The 22,018-nt window shown below is 34.2% G+C and overlaps 3 protein-coding genes across 4 annotated transcripts; 2 read left to right on the top strand and 1 right to left on the bottom strand.

Annotated features, from left to right (window-relative positions):
* Positions 1-711: 711 nt before the first annotated feature.
* On the top strand, positions 712-6,498 carry LOC132047260 (SAGA-associated factor 29 homolog A). 2 transcript variants are annotated; one of them, XM_059438257.1, is made up of 9 exons: positions 712-1,017; positions 1,822-1,915; positions 2,169-2,245; positions 3,749-3,858; positions 3,980-4,065; positions 4,159-4,212; positions 5,575-5,725; positions 5,868-5,881; positions 6,144-6,498. In XM_059438257.1, exons 1-9 carry the CDS (start codon positions 900-902, stop codon positions 6,244-6,246), a joined length of 807 nt encoding a protein of 268 aa, XP_059294240.1. In that variant the 5' UTR covers positions 712-899; the 3' UTR covers positions 6,247-6,498. The 2 variants fall into 2 exon arrangements, with proteins under 2 accessions (XP_059294240.1, XP_059294241.1); XM_059438258.1 differs by having other exon boundaries at positions 3,752-3,858.
* On the bottom strand, positions 6,297-8,718 carry LOC132047259 (GDSL esterase/lipase At5g14450). The gene is made up of 5 exons (XM_059438256.1): positions 8,226-8,718; positions 7,840-8,049; positions 7,593-7,750; positions 7,064-7,337; positions 6,297-6,953 (listed from the first exon to the last, which is right to left on the bottom strand). The coding sequence occupies exons 1-5, from the start codon at positions 8,590-8,592 to the stop codon at positions 6,697-6,699; spliced, it is 1,266 nt and encodes a 421-aa protein (XP_059294239.1). The 5' UTR covers positions 8,593-8,718; the 3' UTR covers positions 6,297-6,696.
* A 1,166-nt stretch (positions 8,719-9,884) lies between these two features.
* LOC132047261 (uncharacterized) lies at positions 9,885-13,242 on the top strand. Its single transcript, XM_059438259.1, has 5 exons — positions 9,885-10,282; positions 11,674-11,771; positions 11,882-12,190; positions 12,751-12,799; positions 12,991-13,242. The coding sequence occupies exons 1-5, from the start codon at positions 10,038-10,040 to the stop codon at positions 13,067-13,069; spliced, it is 780 nt and encodes a 259-aa protein (XP_059294242.1). The 5' UTR covers positions 9,885-10,037; the 3' UTR covers positions 13,070-13,242.
* Positions 13,243-22,018: the final 8,776 nt, after the last annotated feature.

Raw genomic sequence — 22,018 nt, forward strand, 5'->3', positions numbered from 1 at the left:
AAGCATGGTTTCACTCGTAGTAACATGACAAAATAACGAATGAGACAAAATTGCGTGATTTTTGAATTCAGTTAGTACCATTCGAGGTCTGTGAACAAGTTATACTAAGATTGTAATATGAAGATCAAATAAAGGAAGAATTATTTATTTAATATTTTTGATAGATATTTGATTCTTTGGATTAAAAATGAGATACAATATAAATTAGGCGTTCTATTTTACACAGATAAACTTATCCATTTAACATTGGGCTTCTTAAATGTCTTAGGGCTCGTTTGGTTAGAAAACAAGTTATCCCGGGATTGTTATTCCACCCTCAATGTGAGATAAAAAAACACTATAATCCCGAAATTAGTTATCCCGAGTTTTTATTCCAACCAAACGTGGAATAAGGCGGTGCTAAATTTTTATCCCATGACTATTTTTGCTTATCCATCGTACCAAACGAGCCCTTAGAGAAAAAAACCTTTGTATAAGAAGATCTCTGTCAATTTATTATTTTGAGATGTTATCTCACATTAAATATGATATAAAAACAATATCATAATTATAATATTAATAATCTCAACAATACATATATTAAAAAAAAAAAAAAAAAAATATACATTATTACCCTCTTATCATTATAAGGAAACGAACCCTAAGCATTACCAACAATATCCGATCACATGTTTCTGCTATTTTTATTTTTGTTTTCCACTAACTAGTAGCAGTACAGTCCTACAACCAACAAGGAAAAAGAAAATAGCAAAGGGCAAAGAGGACTTTTCACAAGCAACTCCGTGCATCTTCTCCGACAACGTAAGATGATGATCTAGCTGGAACTCTAATCTGTCTTCTGTTCGTTACCGAAGCTTCTGGAAGTATCGTTAACCCGATCTCCTCGGAAAACGTGTAGAATGTCGTCACCGGACATAGCTGAAATGTTGGAGAAATCAAAGGAGCTTGATCGTTTAAGGAAAGAACAAGAGGAAGTCCTCCTTGAAATCAATAAGATGCACAAAAAACTTCAATCCAGTTAGTATTTCAATCATTTATATTATTACCGTTATTTCTTACTCGTCTGATCACAAATTTAACTCATTTAATTTAGAGTTAATGAAAAGCTTTACAATAATTCTGTTAGTATCATTTGAATTTGAGTTAAAAGTTCTATTTGAAAGCTTTACAACTTTAAGTGATAGTTTGATGTGTATTGGTCTTGTATTGATAGTTTTTATGGAAATGCCAGTAACCATTACATGAGCTTAAGAGTTATTAAGACAATTAAATATCAACACCGAAGTGGTAAAATTAGAGTCTGGCAGTCTGATTTCAATGCCGACGTAAGTTTGTGATAAGCGATAATGATAAAGTTATTTGCTTTATAGGATGATCAAGCATTCTGATGCTGCAGTTGGATATGCTAAGTTTTAAGCAAATCCAATCAATCTATTGAAAGACGATGCTATTTTAGCTAACTAAAATAAGTCTTTTAATGATTACTAAGGCCAAGAACCTAAGATCCAGAGGTTCTAGGTATTAATGCCACTGATTTTTCTACCAAATTGAGGATATAAAAAGAAAATCATGTCCAACAGAGAATTGAAGAATGCTCATAAATTCGAGTTTGCGTGATTTCCCTAAAATTCAAAAGTAAGGTAATAAAACTAGGCACTTGACACGATACTAAATTTCCATTGACTATGACTATCGGAAAAAATGAACCTTTACCGGCGAAGATCATTGACCTGTTTGAACTTTGAAGTAGAAACTCGCATGTGACATGTATCTAACTAGACTTGCAGTGTAATATTATGGCACTTGCCATTCCTTGTGCAGCTCCAGAAGCGGTTGAGAAACCAGGTGACAATTCCCTATCAAAACTTAAGATGTTATACACTCAAGCCAAAGAGCTTTCCGAGAGTGAGATGAGGTATTTATCTTTGCACCGTTTCTTCACTTTGGAGGATGTTTAAGAGCGTGTCTTGTGATTTTTGACTCAGCTTTTTATGCCGTCCAAATGGAGCTACCTGGTGTTATTTTTATGCAACTCTTTATTTGACAGTTTAGACTTAGAAACTCTATTATGTTTGTTCTTACATGTTACATTTCATTTTGATACTTGCTATATTTTCATTTTCAAACTTGAAATAATTTCTTTCTCCCTTCTGGCCCTTTGATTGTAGTATCTCCAACCAGTTGTTAGGCCAGCTGGATGCAATAATCCCTGCAGGAGGTGCTGGGCAACAACGAAGAAGGATAGGTGTGTGTCCAACTGATTAACATAACAATCATTAAATTTCTACTTTTACGCTCTTTAAAATTAATACCTAGCTACTTCCTCCGAATCAAAAAGAGTGTCCACTTACCCATTTGCACACCCCTTAAGAAAATAGTAACTCCTGGACAAAAATGGGTAATTTGACAAAACTGCTCCTAATTAAATAGGTATTGGGATTTGTTACATAGCACATAATAGAGGCAAATCTGGAAAGATAAGGTTAATTCTTTCTTGATTTGATTAGTGGACGCTCTTTTTGACCCAAGAACAAAAGGCTAAGTGGACACTCTTTTTGATCCGGAGGGAGTATTTGATTTCTGGATTTTGGTTTCTTGTTACTTGTTCTACACAAACAGTACCTCACCCATATACTCTTGAAGTACTTTTAAGTTTTTTATGTGCCTGCCTCCTCTAAAGAACATGAATAGTAGTTATACCCTAACTTGAGGTCTATGATAAGTCGAGCTTTAGAAAGGACTGGCAGAATACTTAGGTATATTGAAGAAAATACAAAATTTATCTTGGCTGCTAATTTGATGACGGAGCTTTTTGTCTTGCAGTGTTATTAGCCTTTTTTTGGATAGTGTAGATCCAGCAGAAGTACACAGTAGCTAACTTCTAATGACATTTCTGGAAAGCATTTTGCTTTAAGGCAAAAATGGTTCCAAACTTCTCTAACTTCCCAATATATACGAAGTTGGTCTATCAAATGGTAAAAAGATGAGATGTAATAAAAGGAGGGTAAGAACGAGATGAATATCAGCTTGGTGGATAGCCCAAATGCTTTGGCTATATGCATAATCTGGCACATGGGGAAAGGAAAAAAAGAAAACCTTGAAAAGCAAATTATCTTTGAGCCTATGCATCAAATATCTATTCTGTGAAATAATAATAAAAGACTTATGCTCTTGCTATAATCTAAGCTGTGTGGACTCTCATTTTTGCTGCCGCACACGTCTTGACACGGTGCGGGTGCGGGATTCGGGCAAACCGCATCGGATACTTTTCTCAAAATAAAAGATATTACAGATTTAAGGCATGGGAAATGGCATACATTAAATCCTTTTTAGCTTTTCCTCTTGGTGAATATTTGGCATTTATAAATGTTTTCTTTCTCATATAACAGAGGGATAATTTGTAAATTAATTATTAACATGTTTATGTTTCGACAAAATTTATGTTTTTTAACGCCCATCTTGGATAATGAAAAATTGAATTCTACAACATACATATAAATTTTCCACAGAATCTCTCTCAAAATTTAGCCGAATCCCAGCACCCGTATCCATACCTGGATCCGTACCTCCGAATCTTAAAATGTAGATTTTGTCGAATCCGACACTCGGATCCGCATCCGTGTCGGATAGCCGCACACGAGTCCGAGCAACTTAGGCTATAATTATTAATAGACTCAATTCTATTTATGATCTTCAATTTTAATTGCTTTTACCTTGGTTAATGCATTTGGACTTGCATGGATGACAGAAGGCAACGAGCAGAAAAAGAAGAGGATGAAAGGTGACTCCGACATTCCAAGGCTCTCTCCTTCCGTGCGAAATCAGCAGGAGTTCTTTGCTAGCCTGAAGGGTGAACAAGTACGGATCCGTTTCATGGAAGTGAATCATTCCTTTCAATGTTTCATAAAATCGTGCAAGCACCTTATTTACTTTTGTTGTGGGCTTGTGGCAATAACATGGTTAAACTTTTTATCGCTAGGTGGCTGCTAGAGTCGCGCAAGAAGATGGTGAAAAGGATGAGTGGGTCATTGTTAAAGTTACTCATTATGACAAAGAATCAAAGAAGTAAGTTTTGTGACAGAGCTCAATAGCGAGAAAATAATCCAGACTGGATTCATTTACATATATTTTGTGTTAGCATTGTCTATCTCTGTGCAGATTTGAAGTTCTAGATGAGGAGCCAGGCGATGATGAGGAAGGCGGTGGCCAGAGGTAGCCTTACAATTGTCTTTGGACATCTATTGATTGTTTTTGCCTATTTACATTTTGATTGTGTGCTTTCCTTTTGATTCTTTGTGCATTTTATCTTGGTTTGCCCCTACTGGTTTACTCATTGTTCCCTCAATCATTAATATCCATGGACGCAAGCCTAAAAACATTTGGCACTTGGATTTTGGAGACTATGATGCTGATGTTCTCCTCGAGACATAATACTGTCTGAATTTGACTAAGTGTGGTTGAGGGCTTGCAGCCACAAAAGTGATGCAGAATTACCTGTATGAAAGTATAATCTCGGTTGTTTGTGGGAGCATTTGAGCCGCAAATCTTTGTGGTGGTGGTGGTGGGGTTTGAGTAATGAAGCGGCTTATCAGGAACTTCCTTGGATCTAAGTGATAACTCCAATTTTCTGTTACAGAACTTCTCAAATTTACATATTAAGGCATTTTCCCGTTATGCAATGTCCACTTCACAAAAACTTTCAACTTATTATTGGATTTCCTACTTCTATCCAGCTCCTGAATGAGTAAATCTATTCCCTCCTTGATTGTTGGTGGGGAGCAATTTCATTCATCCATCAATAATGACATTTTGTCCAAGTGTTATTAAATGCTTTCAATAACTAAGAAGCTGCATAAGAAGTACAGAGACTTGGGAATAGAAGGTAAAAGAATGAGGGAAATTAATAGATTTTCTGGCTCATTCGTGGACCTTTCTAAAACTCTATGTCCCATGAGACTAACAAATCTCATGCATTAATTAGAGGTAAAAGAAAACTAGAAAATCAAAAGGGTAATATCTTGTCCAATGATGTGATCTCTCCCCCCCCCCCCCCCCCCCCACACGCAAAAAAAAAAAAAAACAACTTACCTCACTTTTTGAGCTTCCAACTTTGAACAACTCATTGAGGAATTTTGGTGACTTATCTTTTCCCCTCTTCTAGTACCTTGATGGACGATACAGATCAATTTAATTGTCCTTTTGTGCTACTTGTTGGTGATTGTTGTTGACTGGTATCCACAGACCACAAGTAAGTAGTCCATAAGTTACTCTCAGCTGACTGGTAAGTTGCTGAATTGCTGTACAGAAATCTGTCCTCGGCATCTTCGTGTGGATATTTTTGATTTGGATGCTGCGATATCTCATTTGCTCTAAAACTAATATTGCTACCGAAGAATTTGATACTGCTGATTGATTAAAGCATAACTGTCGCTTTTCACTTTTGTACTTTGAGAGCCTGCTGTTCAGCTAGTTCAGTGATATCTAAGTGGCTTTTTTCAGCAACGGACTTTGCTTACTAAATGATTATTCGTCTTCTTACAAGAATTACTGGTTCTATTCTTTTGCCAATTGCAGAAAGTACGAGCTACCCTGGTCACGTATTATACCTTTTCCCAAGATAAGTGATCTTGCAACCGCTCAAGAATTCCCTCCTGGAAAACAAGTTTTGGCAGTTTACCCAGGAACCACAGCCCTGTACAAAGCCACAGTTGTCCAGGCCCGCAAGGTACCTGTATCTAGTTTTCTTTTGTCTTAGTTTGTCTGCATTTTCTTTATTGAGCTATTCATAATATCATAAGTATTGAGGAACTGATTGGTTTTCGACTTACATTTGCATGTGATGGTCCCAATGGTATATTGATTTCCAGAGGAAGACCGATGAGTAAGTGATGTTCCTTTTCATTTCCTTACTTGGCTTCTTAGAACTCAGCGATGGACTTAAGATTCCATAGTACTCAATAATTGAGCAATGACTTCTGATTAATGGAACACTGGAATCGATTATTCCAATCTGTTTTGCGGTCATCTAGCTCAGTATTTCTTTTTTCTTCTTTCTTGTAATTGACTGTTGCATTTCCACAATTTCAACCAATGAATCATGATCTTTTTTCACGGGTTTAATGAATTATGTTTCCCTTTTGCAGTTACACGTTGGAGTTTGATGATGACGAGGAAGATGGGTCTCTACCTCAACGCTTGGTGCCCTTTAACCAGGTTGTTGCTCTTCCAGATGGACATTGCCTGTGAAATATAGCTATTTATGACTCTTGACACGTCCAGAGTTGCTATATTTGGTCCATCTGCTGTATGTATCTAGTAATCTTATAAGGGCGAGCTTTGAACCTATTCACTTATCTAGAAGAAAAAAACATTATATTCGTCGTACAGCGTATTTATCAAAAAAATATTTGTTGTACGATTTGTCTAATATTCTAGTGTTCTCCGTGTACAGTAGTTGGACATGAAAATAAAATCCTACCTTTAACTTTGTACTGTGTTTATTAAGGTCCCTGAGTTTATCTGGAATCCATCTCCCTTAACCAATTTCTTAAGAATGGAGCTTGTCATCGACTTTATATTTGAAACTTGCGAGTTTATTTTTATAGGTATGAATATTGTGAAAAGAAATAAAGGACAAGAACAGTGATTTCACTTGACATAGATATAAAGACTAGTTTAGATGCATATACAAGATTCCTAATGGTGAAGACGTTTATGACAAGCATGTGTAATGGGAATGGGAGGATCAGAGAAACTGCCGTTTAGTATATGATTGGCAATCCAATGATTAGCAGCCTGTGAGTAATGTACTCCATCCCAGCTTATGTAACCTGAAGGATTGGCACAAGCCCTTCCAAACACTTCTGCACCTCTCACTATTCCTTTCTGCCCGCACCATACGTGCGCATTCCCCTCATGCACTCCACAGCATATTTTCTGGGGTTCCATGAAACCTGTTCAAAATGTCAAAAACCCAAAGTTAGGCGATTCTTTCCATCTGTCTAAACCTTGGCAGAGTAACTCGGCAAAATTATTTTGTGTGTGTGTGTGTACTAATATATACCTTGGCTCTTGGCATTGCTGATTAGGTCATACTTGGCAGCATAGACATCTACATATGTTATAGCAGCATGCCCAAGCTCTGCCCTCAATGTTCTTATTCTGGCTTTCAGCTGTCTGTTGAACTCTAAGGCCATCTTATTGTGGCTCTTTAAGCATCCATAGTCATCAAGAACACCTGGTTTTGGGTTTCTGAGGTATAATGTGGCTGTTCGTAAGCAACCGATTGGACGTATGTTATGTATCCAGAATGCCCTCGCCCCTTGTTGATATAGACGCTGTCAAACAAAATTACGAAACATAGATACCATCTTCTTCATAAGTAGTGCCAGCCACCGCAAACACTAAAGTCGTATATATACACTGACGGTGTAAAGAACTTTTACACTATTAGAGTAATTGAACCAGTTGTAGCACGTTGTCTGTCTTATTTCTTATTATAGACATGAGTTAGATGTAATTATCTTAAAGAGACCTGATAGCATAGAAAGTCTTTTGCATTATCAGATAAAATTGATGAAAGTTGCATATACCGTTACTGCTGCAGAAAACTGGTTTATTATGGCTGGTATGGCTGCCCGAAGTTGTATATTACTCATCTGGCGGAAACCAAAAGCTAGATCAGTTTGGCCTATGTCAATTGTGTAGAGAGAGTGTGAAAATTCGTGAGGTCTCGGGAGTCTGTTCTTCTCTGAGACATAGTTATATACTTGTGTCAAATCGATCAGCTTAAATAATAAGTTGATGATAATTAATAGGGTTTTGGTTTAGTTACTTTACCTTGTCTATAGAGCTCTTCAGTTCTTGATTTGAAACGATGGAAATGCACGATTTGAACGTCCAGGGAAAAGGGGCTTATACCACTTTGAAATATAGTCTCGTTTTGCCTACGAATGGTGGATCCTCCTGTTGCAAAATTGGCTCCGTGTCTGAAATTCGAGCCAATGGAATCTAGATAGGGACTCAAGTAAGGTAGTCTCATGTGCTCAGCTGCAGAAAAGACATAATAAAATGACTTCTGTTACAAACAAAAGAAAGATTACTTCACTAGGTAATTTCGGATAGTTGAGTGACTATTTGAGTAATGAACTCCCGCAATCAATTAGCTAACCTGATTTTGTAAATTTTAGTATGAGTAATGATATTGATCTAGAAGTTATGTTTACCAATGAAGTCAATGAGAAGGCGGCCATCTGAAAACCTTCCAGCAGGTTTCCTGAAGAAGCTCTCACCATAAGGTGCTTGTATTGGTTCAAATGCAGCAGAGATACCGCCGGTGTCGGAATTCGAGTCCCCGAAATTGTATGCTGCTGGAAAATCACATGGTGGCTTATCATTAGTCGCTACTTCTACGGTACTACTGATCTTCAAGGGGGTCAGTAGTATTAGTGATAATAATAATAGGAACATTACTCTTGCAAATTCCATTATTGCAATGCTTCTCATTGTTCTCAATGGACACTGAAACCAACAATGTGCTCTGTGGTTTAAATATTTGAAGCATTTGGGGAAAGCGCAAGTAAGCAGTGGCATTGTTCTCGTTACTTCTCCTTTGTTCTTTTCTGTTGTAACTAACTGAAACTAGAAAAAGCCGTGATGAAATGCTTTTCCAACTAAAAACAACCGTATCGTAAGGCTGAAGCCATTAGCATCTTTAGAAAACAAACAACAAAAATTACATGATGAAAAATTAGAAAAATATTGTAATTTGGTATGGAGGAAAATGTTTTTTTTTTTCCTTCAATTTTTCCATAATTGGTTGGTCAAAATATTTTTTTTTAAGAATACAAGTTCCTTAAAAATGAGGAAAAAGATTTCTCTAGTGTTAGTAGGAAAAACAAATTTCATAAGTGACATTCCACATTAATTGTCTCCTCCCTATCCTCCAACACATCCCATCTCTAGCCCCACCCTCTTAGCCCCCATCCCTACCATAACCACACTCCTACCCTCCACCCCCACCCCATAGCGTTGCCTAGATTAATATCAAAGCTTACCAAACAACAGAGAATAAGGTCATGTATTGGAAAGCTTTCGTGTTAGTGAATAAGGGAATACTTTGTACCGATTTTGTATCAATAGGTGTATATTTGATCCTAACTATCAACGAATGACATATTTGGACCTAATCAAAAAGTTCAATAGCATATTTGGACCTTTTCCCGTTTATAATAATAATTACTTAAACATATTGTTGGCTCATCTAGTATTTCTATAAATATATACTCCGTCGCCCTAATTTATGTGGTGCCATTCAGGTTCGATAGTCAAAGACATTTTCTTTGACTATATTTTTTCATGTCTTTTAAATATTTTGAATTGTTAGTTATTGTGACTTATACTACTTTTTACATAGTTCTCAGATATGTAAATTGTATCTCAAAAAACTTAAAGATTTCATATCCAAATTTACAATCAAAACTAAAATATTTGATCCTCTTTAAATTTAAACAGTGCCATATAAATTGAGGCAAAAGGAGTTCCTGAAATATACAAAGCTAAAGACAGGAAAGGATATAATAGTAAACAAACATTTCCTAAATCAAAAAAAAAAAAACATATATTTGTAATTATTATAACGTGTACTAAGTTTTAAAACAACCAAAATAAATATCCAAAAAGAACTAATTCATGCTTAGCTTATCTCCCAACCAAACAACCCCTTCGGGCAACTAAATGACGCTCGACCACCTGCTAATCTTCGACCTTAATACTTGACTATCTTTCAACCTTAATACTCGACTATCTAAGGCCATTTCCTAGGTAAGAATATATAGAAGGGCATTAATTTTGTATTCCAGTATTCACCTATTCCCTAAACAGAAAAAACAAAAAACAAAATGTGGGAAACCATAGGGACTTGATTCCCAATTTCCTCTTTGTAGTGGGGGTTCAAAAACAATTTTCGCATAGTTAAACTGTCTGCTTTGACCTAACGGCCGGAAACTCAACTCTACGAGCTTAGTGCTTAAAAAGCAATGGGGAAAAAAGGAGAAGAAGAAGGCGGATCCACTGGAAAAGAAGGTTTCAAGCTGTTGGGCAATCCGAGTTTCAAGAAATTGGAGAATGGTCGGTACAAATGCGTTCAAACAGGGCATGAGTTGCCGGAACACGCTAGGGAATCTTATGCTCAAAGCAAACACTGCAGATTAGGTTTAATTGATGCTGCTCTTTCTAAGAATAAACCTCCTCTCAATATGTTCAACCAAGACCCTCTCAATCGGTAGCATTTCCTCTTTCCTTTATTCTTCTACTAGGGTTTATTGGAAGAATCAGTGTATTCTTTTGTTTGAATGTTATTTGTTTCATAAGAATTGAACCAAATTATAGAACGAGATACTCCCTCGTCCCAATTTAAGTGTCGGTCATTCTATTGGCTTCATTCTATATTTATTAAGTTGACAATTCAAACATACTGCACAACAAGTTTAAAATAGCAAGACTGAAAGGACATTTTAGCACATTATACACGCGTCGTTAAATTAGGACCACAAGATTCGAAAGTCTTTTTTTATTCCTTAACTTCGTGTCTAATCAACGAAGACACCTAAATTGGGACAGAGGGAGTACTTCGTTAATTTGGAAGTGGAGAAATTGGAACTATTGAATAAGATTGCATTAGAAGCAGGTAACATTTGTTGTTCGCTGCTTCTTTCAAGCTTTGTCATTGTAATACTGGTGTATTGCACTCTCAAGCGAGTGAGAAGAGTTTATAAATATAGGTTGTGTTCTGTATGAAGGACAGTGTTTGCTGGGAAGATATTTTCCCGGAAAATAAGTGGGTTTCTTACTTATTTTCTTGTGTGCTGTACGTAAGCAAAAAAGTATTATAAAAGCATTTGTGTATAATCTAGATAAATACTATAGGAGGTGGTGGGATGTGGGCTACGGCAGAGGCGGATCCAGGATTTAAACTCTATGGGTTCAACCTTAAGATTCTTACTAAACCCGTCGTATTTTAAAAGTTATGGGTTCATGTCTACTATTTGTTGTAGTTTTAATAAATTTTTACACATAAATTTATTCTCCGCGTCAAAAGTTGGGGGTTCAATGGAACCCCCACCTAGCAAGCTAGATCCACCACTGGGCTACGGGGTTGGGGGTGAAGATGAGGTGTGTTGGAGGGTGGGAAAGACACAATCAATGTGGAATGCCACTTGTGGAACTTGTTTTCCCTGCCTCTACTAGGAAAGTCATTTTCCTCATTTTTAAGGAACTTGTTTTCCTAAAGAAAATGTTCTCCAAAAAATATTTGACCAACCGAACATGGGAAAATGTTTTCTTCCATACCGAACACACCCATAAAGTAAGTAACATTTCCGTTTGCCTGAAAAATCCACTGGTAATATCAGGGTGGTTCATTATTCCTATTAACATAATGGGATATACACCTGGAACACTGGAAATGGTATTTAAAGCATATAGTATGGTGTGTTCGCTTGAATTGTGAAAAGCTGTAGGAATCTGCTGGAATACTTTTGATATAAAACACAGAAATTGGTCATTTGTTGCATGCTAGGAGAAAACCTGTTGGAAATTATGGAGGTAACCGGATTCCTTTCGTGCTTCTGCTACTATTAACCTGTTGTGTGATTTCGTGTGCAATTCTTGCAGGTCAAAATTGATATGTAAATTAACAGGAGATACAGTTAATAAGTCGGAGGAGCACATATGGAAGCATATGAGTGGAAAACGGTTTCTCAGAATGTTAGGTTTGTTATGAGCCCCCAGTTACTTGTTTATAGGAAGGTCCATGTATGTATATGATGTTCTTGTTCATTCTACCGAGTGCCACTAATGATACATGCACTAATTTGAACAGAGAAAAAGGAAACTGAAAATGAAATGGAAAATGGTGGGCTAGAAAAGCAAGGAGAAAATGAAGCGGCTGAGAGGACAGACAGCAAAGCTAGTCGTCGGGACAAAAAGAAAAACAAAAAGAAAGAAATAGAAGATGCTGGCAAGGCTATATCTGAAATAAGGGATTCTTCTGAAAAGAACAGTGACTCGGGAGAAGATGCTGAGTTTTGGATGCCTCCAGTTGGTGCTCGTTGGGACTATGATGATGGAGGTGATCGATGGGGATCTGGTTCAGAATCAGGAGAAGAAGACGATGATGCTAACGAGGAAGGTATGCATTATAGTTAAATTTTAAATCCCACATATATCTCTATATGTAAATTAGATCAATGGTAAGAAGCTTAACACAGTTCCTGCACAATCAACCTTTGAATTGAATGTGCTATCTGCCTCTTCTTTTTCTGTGCTAACTATATGCTATTCATACTGCCTGTCTAGTGGATTGCGACTCATGCTCTTTGAATATGATAGACTTAAATCTGATGGAGCTCAACATTAACTCTTTTACCTTCTTTCAGAGGTGTTCGCCAAATATTTGCATTCCAATATGAGAATATAGCTATATGGTCGAAGTTGTTCTTTTTTCTTTTTATAAATTTGTGAAAAAAATATTCTTTGTTCTTTTCAAAAGCCAATTGTTATACAACAAAGTACATAAGACCATACTGCATGTGGTATAGAGTTCTGTGAATCAATAAGCATGTATATGTTATTGAGGTTTCACTTTACAGCTAAAGGCGACTTGGCTGTTGTTAGGTTGTCAGCATTAGTGTCTATTGAATATATATTTGGTGAATGCATGAAAGATCTTACTACATTTTCTGTCACCAGATGAAGGAACTAAAGAGGATAACCATGACGCTGGAGAGCTTTCTAAGCGGTATGGTTACTTTATTGGACTTTTGATGCCTTCTGCTACACTTTTTATTCGACAAGCATGCTTTTCCCCTCTATTTGTGCACCATTGCTGAAAATTATATGCAGAAACTTAGCCAAGTTTTGTAAGTGGCACAAATGCATAAGCATTTAAATTGCACATGTGAACATCAACTCTGTGTTGTTTCATGGCAGGGCAAAACGCATGTCTCTTGAGATTGGACCCAGTAGCTTCGCCTCAAGGAAGAAGAAGAAGAAGACCAGTGCTACATGATATTTGTCCTCCGAAAAAGCAATACAAATTTTGTTATCTTCTTAGTTGTATACTGCTTGCTTGCTTCATTTTAGCATCTTTATTTTGCTTATTACATGTTACTGAAGAAAACATTTCTGTAATTGCAGCAAATAGAGCGTCTGTTTTATATTTAAAGCTTGTTTTCCATTGAATTAGGGTCAGAGGACTGGCTGAATAATTTTAAATTTTGTTGCATCTTCTAACTGAGTAGTGAAATGAGAACAGAAAAAAGAAGAAGAAAGAAAATCAAACATGGAAGCTCACAATACACAACAATCTATTGTCCCATGGGTATATTGTTTTTATTTTTTCTTTTTTAAGAAAACAAATTTTTTTTTTTTAAAACATTATACATATCTGGTATATGTTCAGGTTTTCGACTTATCCTGTCTTATAATTAGATCACAGCAAACTTTTTAAATGTGTATGCATGTTTTCAATTTTGTAGGTTAATTTCCAGACCAATATTTTCAGACATCAAAACAACCAAGAGATGGAGAAAGTAGTAAATTAGTTAAAAAGTAGCAATATGGTAGAATACTTTATTCACAAGTACGATTTTGGACGGGGTCATGCTAAAACCGTGATATTGTCCCCAAAAGGAGAAATTTTTATACGAACAGAACAGAAAGACAAGTCACATGACATTAGCAGTGGTTCTTTATCACATGCCTTCTCTTATTCATTGGACCAAGACGGTTTTTTACGAGACACGAGAATCATATTCAAATGTATTTAGTCTCCTCGTATAGATTTGAACTTATTCGAATAAGTTTTGTCCTGCTATTCGAAGAAACAAATAAACAATGTAGCCTTTGTCTAATTAACATGAAAAATAACAAAGTATACCCAATTCCCCCATCCCACCCCCACCCAGAAGTTTCAACAACATTACTTCAACAAGAATAGTAATGACTGCATCCACGATATCGACAACAAGTCAAAAAAATTAAAAAAAAAAAAATTAATTGTATAACGTTTCCACAATATAAATTTCTCGGTGGAGTGTTTTACCTCTAAATTTTTTATTAATTCACTAAAAAAAGAAAATTTAGTAAACTTTTTTTTTTTTTCAGTGTTTTTTGACTTTCAATGATTAATCGTGTGTAAAAAACGTCAATATTTTATATAACCGATAAACTGAAAATAAAGTATATGTCAGTTCGATTTAGTATTTTGTTTGAAAAAATTATGTTTTTTCATACTTTGACCAATGATTCAAACCAAACCATATTTTATAATCCCTACATCGATATTTTTTTTACAAAATGTATTAATACATTAGGATACACGTTCTCTGAAAGATCACGAAATAAGTTTTGTTTAAGGTTTAAGTGTTTTATTTTTTAAGGTTTTGATTTAAGCGTGTTATTTTTTAATCACGATAAAACATTATTTTGAATATAAATATAATATACTTTTACGTCGTTTTACGCGTGTGTTTTTTTTGAACTTGCGTATTTTTTCGAGATCTATTGGACAAACCGCCACAAAGAAACGATTTTTAAAAAACGCCTTTTATCCCATTCAATTTCGATTTTCATCCAAATTGGCGTGAAATTTTCAGCTTTATTTCTTATAAGATGATGATACGCAATAGATTTCAACGTAAAAATCCCAAGGTAATGTATCGGCGAATGTCAATTTCACTTGTGTTTATTTTTGAAAATAAAGATTTTCTCAACATATAAAGATTCAAACACTAAGTTTTTTCAAACAAAACTTACTTCGGGCACCTTTTCAACCCCTAAAATGACGATCCGAACGTCTACGTATCCTTGATGTATTGAGCCTACATTATTGTACGTTAAAAAAAAATATCGTGTTCTATATAAAATATTGACGTTTCGTGAGTCTTCACACACGATTAATCATTGGTCAAAGTATGAAAAAAACACACTAAGTGTTACAAAAAAAAAAAAAAGTTTACTAAATTTTTTTTTTTTAGTGCTCGAAAAAAAAAAAAAAAAAAATTTAGAGGTAAAACGTGGATACCCACGTTTTACAAAATATATTTGTAAAACGTGGATCGATTTTTTAATTTATATTGTATAACGTGGATCAGTCCACGTTATACAATTAAATTTTTTTTTTTAATTTTTCGTTGACTTGTGTGTTAAAAAAATGTACATCGTGGATCACCACGATATACCCTTTGGTATATAAATTTTTAGACTTTTGGTAAATACCGTGTTTTTATACCCTTTGGCTTACTCGTAATGCTGCATTTTTCCACATTTCTCGGTGGAGTGAATGAATTCATGAATTTGCATTTCAGTTGATCAAATAACCAAAAACGTAAAAATAAAAAACTGAAAATAAATTATATGTCAGTTCGATTTAGTATTATGTATTTAACAAATTGACATAGTCGATCTGACTGATTCAAACCAAACCATAAATCCCTACATCCGCTTTTTAAAATGCTTAGCACCTTCTCTGAAAGATCACATATTATTAGTATCATGAGCACGCAAAAGATAATATACTTTTTATTTTTTGACTTTGGGTTCTATCCTATTGGCTTAACAAATCAACAAAGAAACTTGCAAAACATATTTTTCTCTTCATCCCATAATTTCCTATTGTTCTTACTGATACTGTAACGCCATTTTATAAGAGCTATCGGCGATCTTACACTTGTGTGTATGAATGTTCAAGATCAATTAGAAGATTAGAACGTTGTTTTTGTTTGTGATTTTTCATCCGAGGTGGCACCACAGAAATTAATAGGCAGAAAACAAATTCTTGTTATTCATACAATAAAAATATTTTGTTGGTAAGATTAGGACGTTGTTATAAGCTCATTTTTGGGACAATATCTTGAGACATCTAAAAAGATAAGGAGACTTAAGAAGTAGCTAGTAAGTTAAGGGTAAAAAGGAAATATAACTTGTAAAACTTTGAGTTTATTATTAATAATAATATTTGTTACTGAAGTCGTGCTAAAACCATGATATGTCCGGGAAAGGAGGAAAAGGTGGCACCACAGAAATTAATAGGCAGAAAACAAATTCTTGTCTATTCATAAAAATATTTAGGAGGAGAGGGATTCATAATTTGAATTAATGGTTCACACACACACACTAAATTTATATATATATATATATATATATATATATATATATATATATATATATATATATATATATCTGTGTTTCATATAGAAATTACTGGATTAAGGAACAACGTGTGCGCTTTGATTCCTTGGATGATGCATGGCAGGTTTTAAGCCTATGAAAAAGAGGAATGATTGGGGAGAATTATAAACAACTGTTTTACTTGTCTGCTCTTTCACACAACTTTGAGATGGAAAGTCGTATACAGCATTAATACAATCAAGCATCTTTTTTTTTTTTTTAACTTGACTTGCAAGGAGAAAAATATAGAAAGACAATGAAAAGAATATGGGTAGGAAGAAGATAAACAATTTGTCCTGCTATTACCATGAAAAATAAACAAGTGTTAATGATATACTCCTGAAATTCATATAATGACAATACAAAAAAAAAAAATTATGTTATTTTTAAACCTGTCACAGCAGGACAATTAGTTAGGGTTATTTTTAGGTGACATAATTGTATAAAAATTCTTTCAGCCCTATAGATAACTCTAACCAAAAAAAAAAAAAAAAAAAAAAAAAAAAAGACAAACAGAAAAAGACCTCATCAATGAGCCAAAACAGAGTTACAAAAGAGAGGACCATTAATATTATTTATGGATAAGGCGCAATGACTTGTTAGACATCACGTCACATATGTATGACGCACACTTCAATTACTATCACACTAGAGAGCGATACGATTTAACCATTAACTTCAAATTTTTTTGCATTTAAATCTTTTTTGACCAATTATATTATTCAGATTTGCTTAAATCATACTGTAACGCCATTTTATAAGAGCTTACGGCGATCTTACACTTGTGTGTATGAATGTTCAAGATCAATTAGAAGATTGGAACGTTGTTTTTGTTTTTGGTTTCCTATCCGATATCCCTGTACCTTCATTGGAGCCCCGATTAATTCGGATTCGCGCCGTGTAAGGCTCATTTAAGGGGAAACGCTCCCTAAGATTTTCTCCATACCTATGGCTCGAACTCGCACCTCTAATCAAGGATATAAGGATCCTATCCATCCCACCACAATCAGGTAAGATTAGAACGTTGTCATAGGCTCATTTTTTTTTTTTTTTTTTTTTGACAATCTTGAGACATCTAAAAAGATTACGAGACTTAAGAAGTAGCTAGTAATTTACTAGTAAAAAGGAAATATTTTCTATCCTTTCTACCAAAAAAAAAAAAAGGAAATATTTTGTAACACTTTGAATTTATTACTAGTAATGATATGAGCACAATCATTTTCTGAAAAAGTCGAGCTAAAACCATGATATTTCATATTGTCCCGGAAAGGAGGAAAAGTTGGGACCATATATTATATAGAAATTAATATGAATTAGGAACAAAGACAAATTCTTGCCTATTCATAAAAATAATTTAGGAGGAGAGGGATTCAAAATTCGAGTTAATGGTTCGATCCTTAAAATTCTTATTCCTAAATTTGAAAATTACGGGTTTAAATTTTTAATAGGCTTTCACATGTATATTTGTGTTTCATATGGAAATTACTGGATTAAGCAACAACGACGTGTGTGCGCTTTTATTCCTTGGATGATTGCGGATTTTAAGCCTATGAAGCAAAGGAATGATTGGGAAGAATCATAAACAACTGTTTTACTTGTCGCTCTTTCACTCAACTTTGAGATGGAAAGTCATATACAATAATACAATCAAGCATCTTGCTTTTTTTGATTTGACTTGCAACGGGAAAAATATCGAAAGACAATGAAAAGAGAAAGGGTAGGAAAAGATAATCAATTTTCCTGTTATTACCATGAAAATAAACAAGCGTGAATGATTTACTCCTAAAAATTATATACTGACAACAGAAAAAATTATGTTATTTTTAAACCTGTCATAGCAGGACAATCAGTTATAGTTATTTTTTAGGTGACATTATTGTATAAAAATGCTTTTACCCCTATATATAAAAACAAAAAAAGACCTCATCCATGAGCCAAAACAGAATTACAGAAGAGAGGACCATTTATATTATTTATGGATAAGGTGCAATGACATGTTAGACATCACGTCACATATGTATGACGACATACTTCAATTGCTATCACACTTAAGATCAGTTGACGATTTAACCATTTACTTCAAATATTTTTGCGTTTAAATCAGTTTTGACCAATTATTTTCTTCAAATGTTTTTGTTCTCAAATTTCTGCTCTTTCACATATGTTTGAGATCGAAAAGACGTTACAATCAAGCATCCTTCTTTGATTTGACTTGCAAAGGAAACAGCATGTATGCATGGAACGACAATGAAAGGAAAAAGGAGTACAAGGGTACTCGGAAAATTAAGCATATAGTTGACCATTTCCAACGGATTTAAGTTATGTACACAATTAATGTAAGATTTTTTTTACTTGAACATCATGAAAATATGCAAGTACAAATGATTCGCTAAAAAGCAATAGCATTTTTTTTAGTAGGCGTTTGGCCATAAGAATTATTCACTTTATTCCGGAATTTTTTTCCACTTTTCAGCGTTCGGCCATAAGAATTCCGAATACAACTTGAAGTTGTATTCCGGAATTTCAAAAACTCTAAAAACTTGTATTTAAAAAAAAAATCAATTTTTTCACTTTTTTACAACTGCATTTAACCAAACAATTTCAAAAACTATGGCCAAACACAACTCCAACTCCAAAATTCCAAAAAAAGTGATTTTTTTTTTTTTTTTTTGATTTCTATGGACAAACGGGGTTAGTCTTTTTAAGTTACATACTACACAGTACTAGTATTTAAATATTATAATAATAATAATAATTATAACCGCAGGAAAAAGAACAAGAATTGCATGTTTTAATCTTAAACTTCATGAATGTAGTTGGAGCATTGCTTATATATTCGGGGAAAAAGGGCAGAGGAGGATGAGCAACTTTTGTGCTTGCAACGATATCATGCACTTAAGGTGCATAATTCAATCTGCTTTTTCATTTTCTATACAGTTAAATCTCTCTATAATTTCCATTCGTTATAACGATATTTTACTATAACGGTCTGATTTTCTTAGGAACCGATTTTTCATGTTATATTTTACTTCTCTATAACAACATTTTACCTATAACAGTAGTGGGGTTCATTATAGCGGTACACTCTTTGTAAAATTACCTCTCTATAACAGCCATACTCAAAAATATTGAGTAACACTTCCTCCGATTCAAAAAGAGTGTCCACTTAGCCTATATTTTTTCCTTCAAAAAGGGTGTCCACTTACCTAATCAAGAAAGAATTAACATTATTTTTTCAGATTTTATCTTATTAGGTATTAAGTGACCAAATCTCAATACTTATTTAATTTGGGATAGTTTAGTCAAACTACTTATTTTTGCATGGTTAAGTGGACAATCTTTTTGAACTAGGGGAAGTAATCTTTTGTAAGAAATATATTATGTATAAAAATAAAATATTAAAATATTTATGGTAATCATCAAGAGAAAGCTATTGAATTCCATTTTCCTGAAAGTTTGGACAAAAATCTTCGTTAATTCAATAGTTATATTATAACTAAGAGATTGAAATTTACGAAACAACCTACAATTGTAGAATTCTTACGAACTTGAAATATTTAAATTCAATTAATCTAAAATGGATATGCTCTTTAGTATGGTACAATTAGTTATGAATTTATTAGTCACTTCAATTTTTATTAATGAAACAGAAAAATCAATCGAGATTTTAAAATTAACAAGTATTTTGTTTTCGTTTATAACATATATAAAAAAAAGTATAGAAAAATAAATTTATGCGTACTTTTGTTTATAAAAGCTAAATGAGATCCAAACATCAAATGTCAGCATACACACATAACAACACCTCACTATAGCAGCTATGAATTTTTCGAACAAAAGCTGCCACTACAGAGAGGTTTGACTGTACTTCATTTTCCAAGGCAATTTGCACGATTGCCCTTCAGACGGGCTGGTCTTTAATTTTTGGCCTTTGCTTAAAAAGGTGGCTGAAAATACCCCAAGATACCTATGCCTACTCAGGGCGAAGTTACATAGAACTTATATCGGAGACAACAGACTTTACCTTGTAAGACAAACTTTTAGTTATGCCTTTTGCCAAAGATGGGCAGAAGATGGCACACTTTTGGCAATAGCCTTGCCTTGCGATTTTTTTTTTTTTTTTTATTGAGCGAGGGTTCAAACCTATAACCTCAGGATATTTTTAGCCATCTTTTTAAGCGAAGAACAAAAATTAAAGACCAGCAATTTGAGGGACAAAAATTAAAGACCATCCCAAAAGAAGGACAATCCATGCAAAAAATGTTTACAAAGTCCATGCAACTTCAAAATTTTAAAGAGGAAGAAAAAACAATTTAATTGGAACTCATCCAAGAGCCGAAAAGAAAGAGTCCACGCACCACATTCAAGAGCGTGGCCTATGTGCCTAGTGGTCAATGAAATAGATGATAGTTTTGAAGATTAGGATTCAAATTTCAACAATTATGTACTCAACGAAATAGTTGAGTGTGCGGGTGAAACTAGCTAGTAGTAAATTATACGACAATTGAGGTGCGCACAAACTTCTACAAATATTATCGTTATTAACTGAGGTGCCTGCAATTTGATATGAACACTGTAATATTAGAAAGCGACTAATTAACACATGTCAAAATTGGGTTTGAGATTTAAAGACATACATACCATCGATATTTTCACATTTAAGATCACTTTGAGTCTTCGACCATCCAATTATTGATCACTTTGACCATCCAATTATTGACTTGAAATGTTTCCACATTTAATTATTTACCCCAAATATGTTCGTTTATTTACTATAGGGTCATTTGCACATTGCCATTCAAAAGCATTGGTCTTTAATTTTTGCCCCTCAAATTGGTGGTCTTTAATTTTTATTCTTCGCTAAAAATTTCTTGATTTTAGGTTCGAATTTCTGCTTAGTCAAAAATTTTTAAAAAAATCGCAAGGTAGAGTTTTGCCTTCATATAATTTTTTTTTTTTTTACTTAGTTGGAATTTTACAAACCTTTGCCTTAAGGCCTAACTTTGCCCGAATAGGCCTAGGCAAACTTCTGCCTTGCAATTTTTTTTTTTTTTTTAATATTTGACAGAGCGGAGATTCGAACCTAGAACGAATGAGTTTAAAGCGAAGGATAAAAATTAAAAATTTCAAATTTGAGAGGCAAAAATCAAAGACCAATGCCTTTGAAGGGCATTTCCGCACGATAAAAATGTTTCCCATACTCCATAATATTCCAACTACTACCATTTTCTTTTTCCACAAGTAGTCTGGGATTAACAATGAGATGGCACTATAGAAGAAAAAAAGAGAAAGCATGGCCAGTAAAATAAGAGGCCTACGACCTTGGGAGCCTATCTTTCTATCTAATTGATAGTGATGGTATCTAAAGAAAATGAATTCACCAAACTTTTTAATCATTTTTTTTTTTCCACTAATAAAAGATAACCCCAACTTTTCACCCGTGACCTAACAACGAAACTTCCATGTGGCTACCAAAAAGTACAAATAAACTTCAAAAAGTTACTCACATATTAATTAAGTAACAGTATAATATTTTAATTGTTGAAAGAAAGTGTATTTCCTTTTTGGACAAAAAAAAGTGTATTCCCTTGGTGGCATTTTTTCAAACAGATTCGATTCAATCCAGCATTAGAATCCAATAATCACAAGTTTATAACCCCACGACTCCAAATTGCTGCACACACACACACTCTCTGTTTTCTGGTAATTAGTTAGTCCCTCTCAAACTCTCTTTATCTGTGAATTCTAATCCATATTTACCCTTTTTGACTCTTTCAATTTTTGCTTG

Source organism: Lycium ferocissimum, chromosome 2 (assembly GCF_029784015.1).
Source record: "Lycium ferocissimum isolate CSIRO_LF1 chromosome 2, AGI_CSIRO_Lferr_CH_V1, whole genome shotgun sequence".
NCBI lineage: Eukaryota > Viridiplantae > Streptophyta > Magnoliopsida > Solanales > Solanaceae > Lycium > Lycium ferocissimum.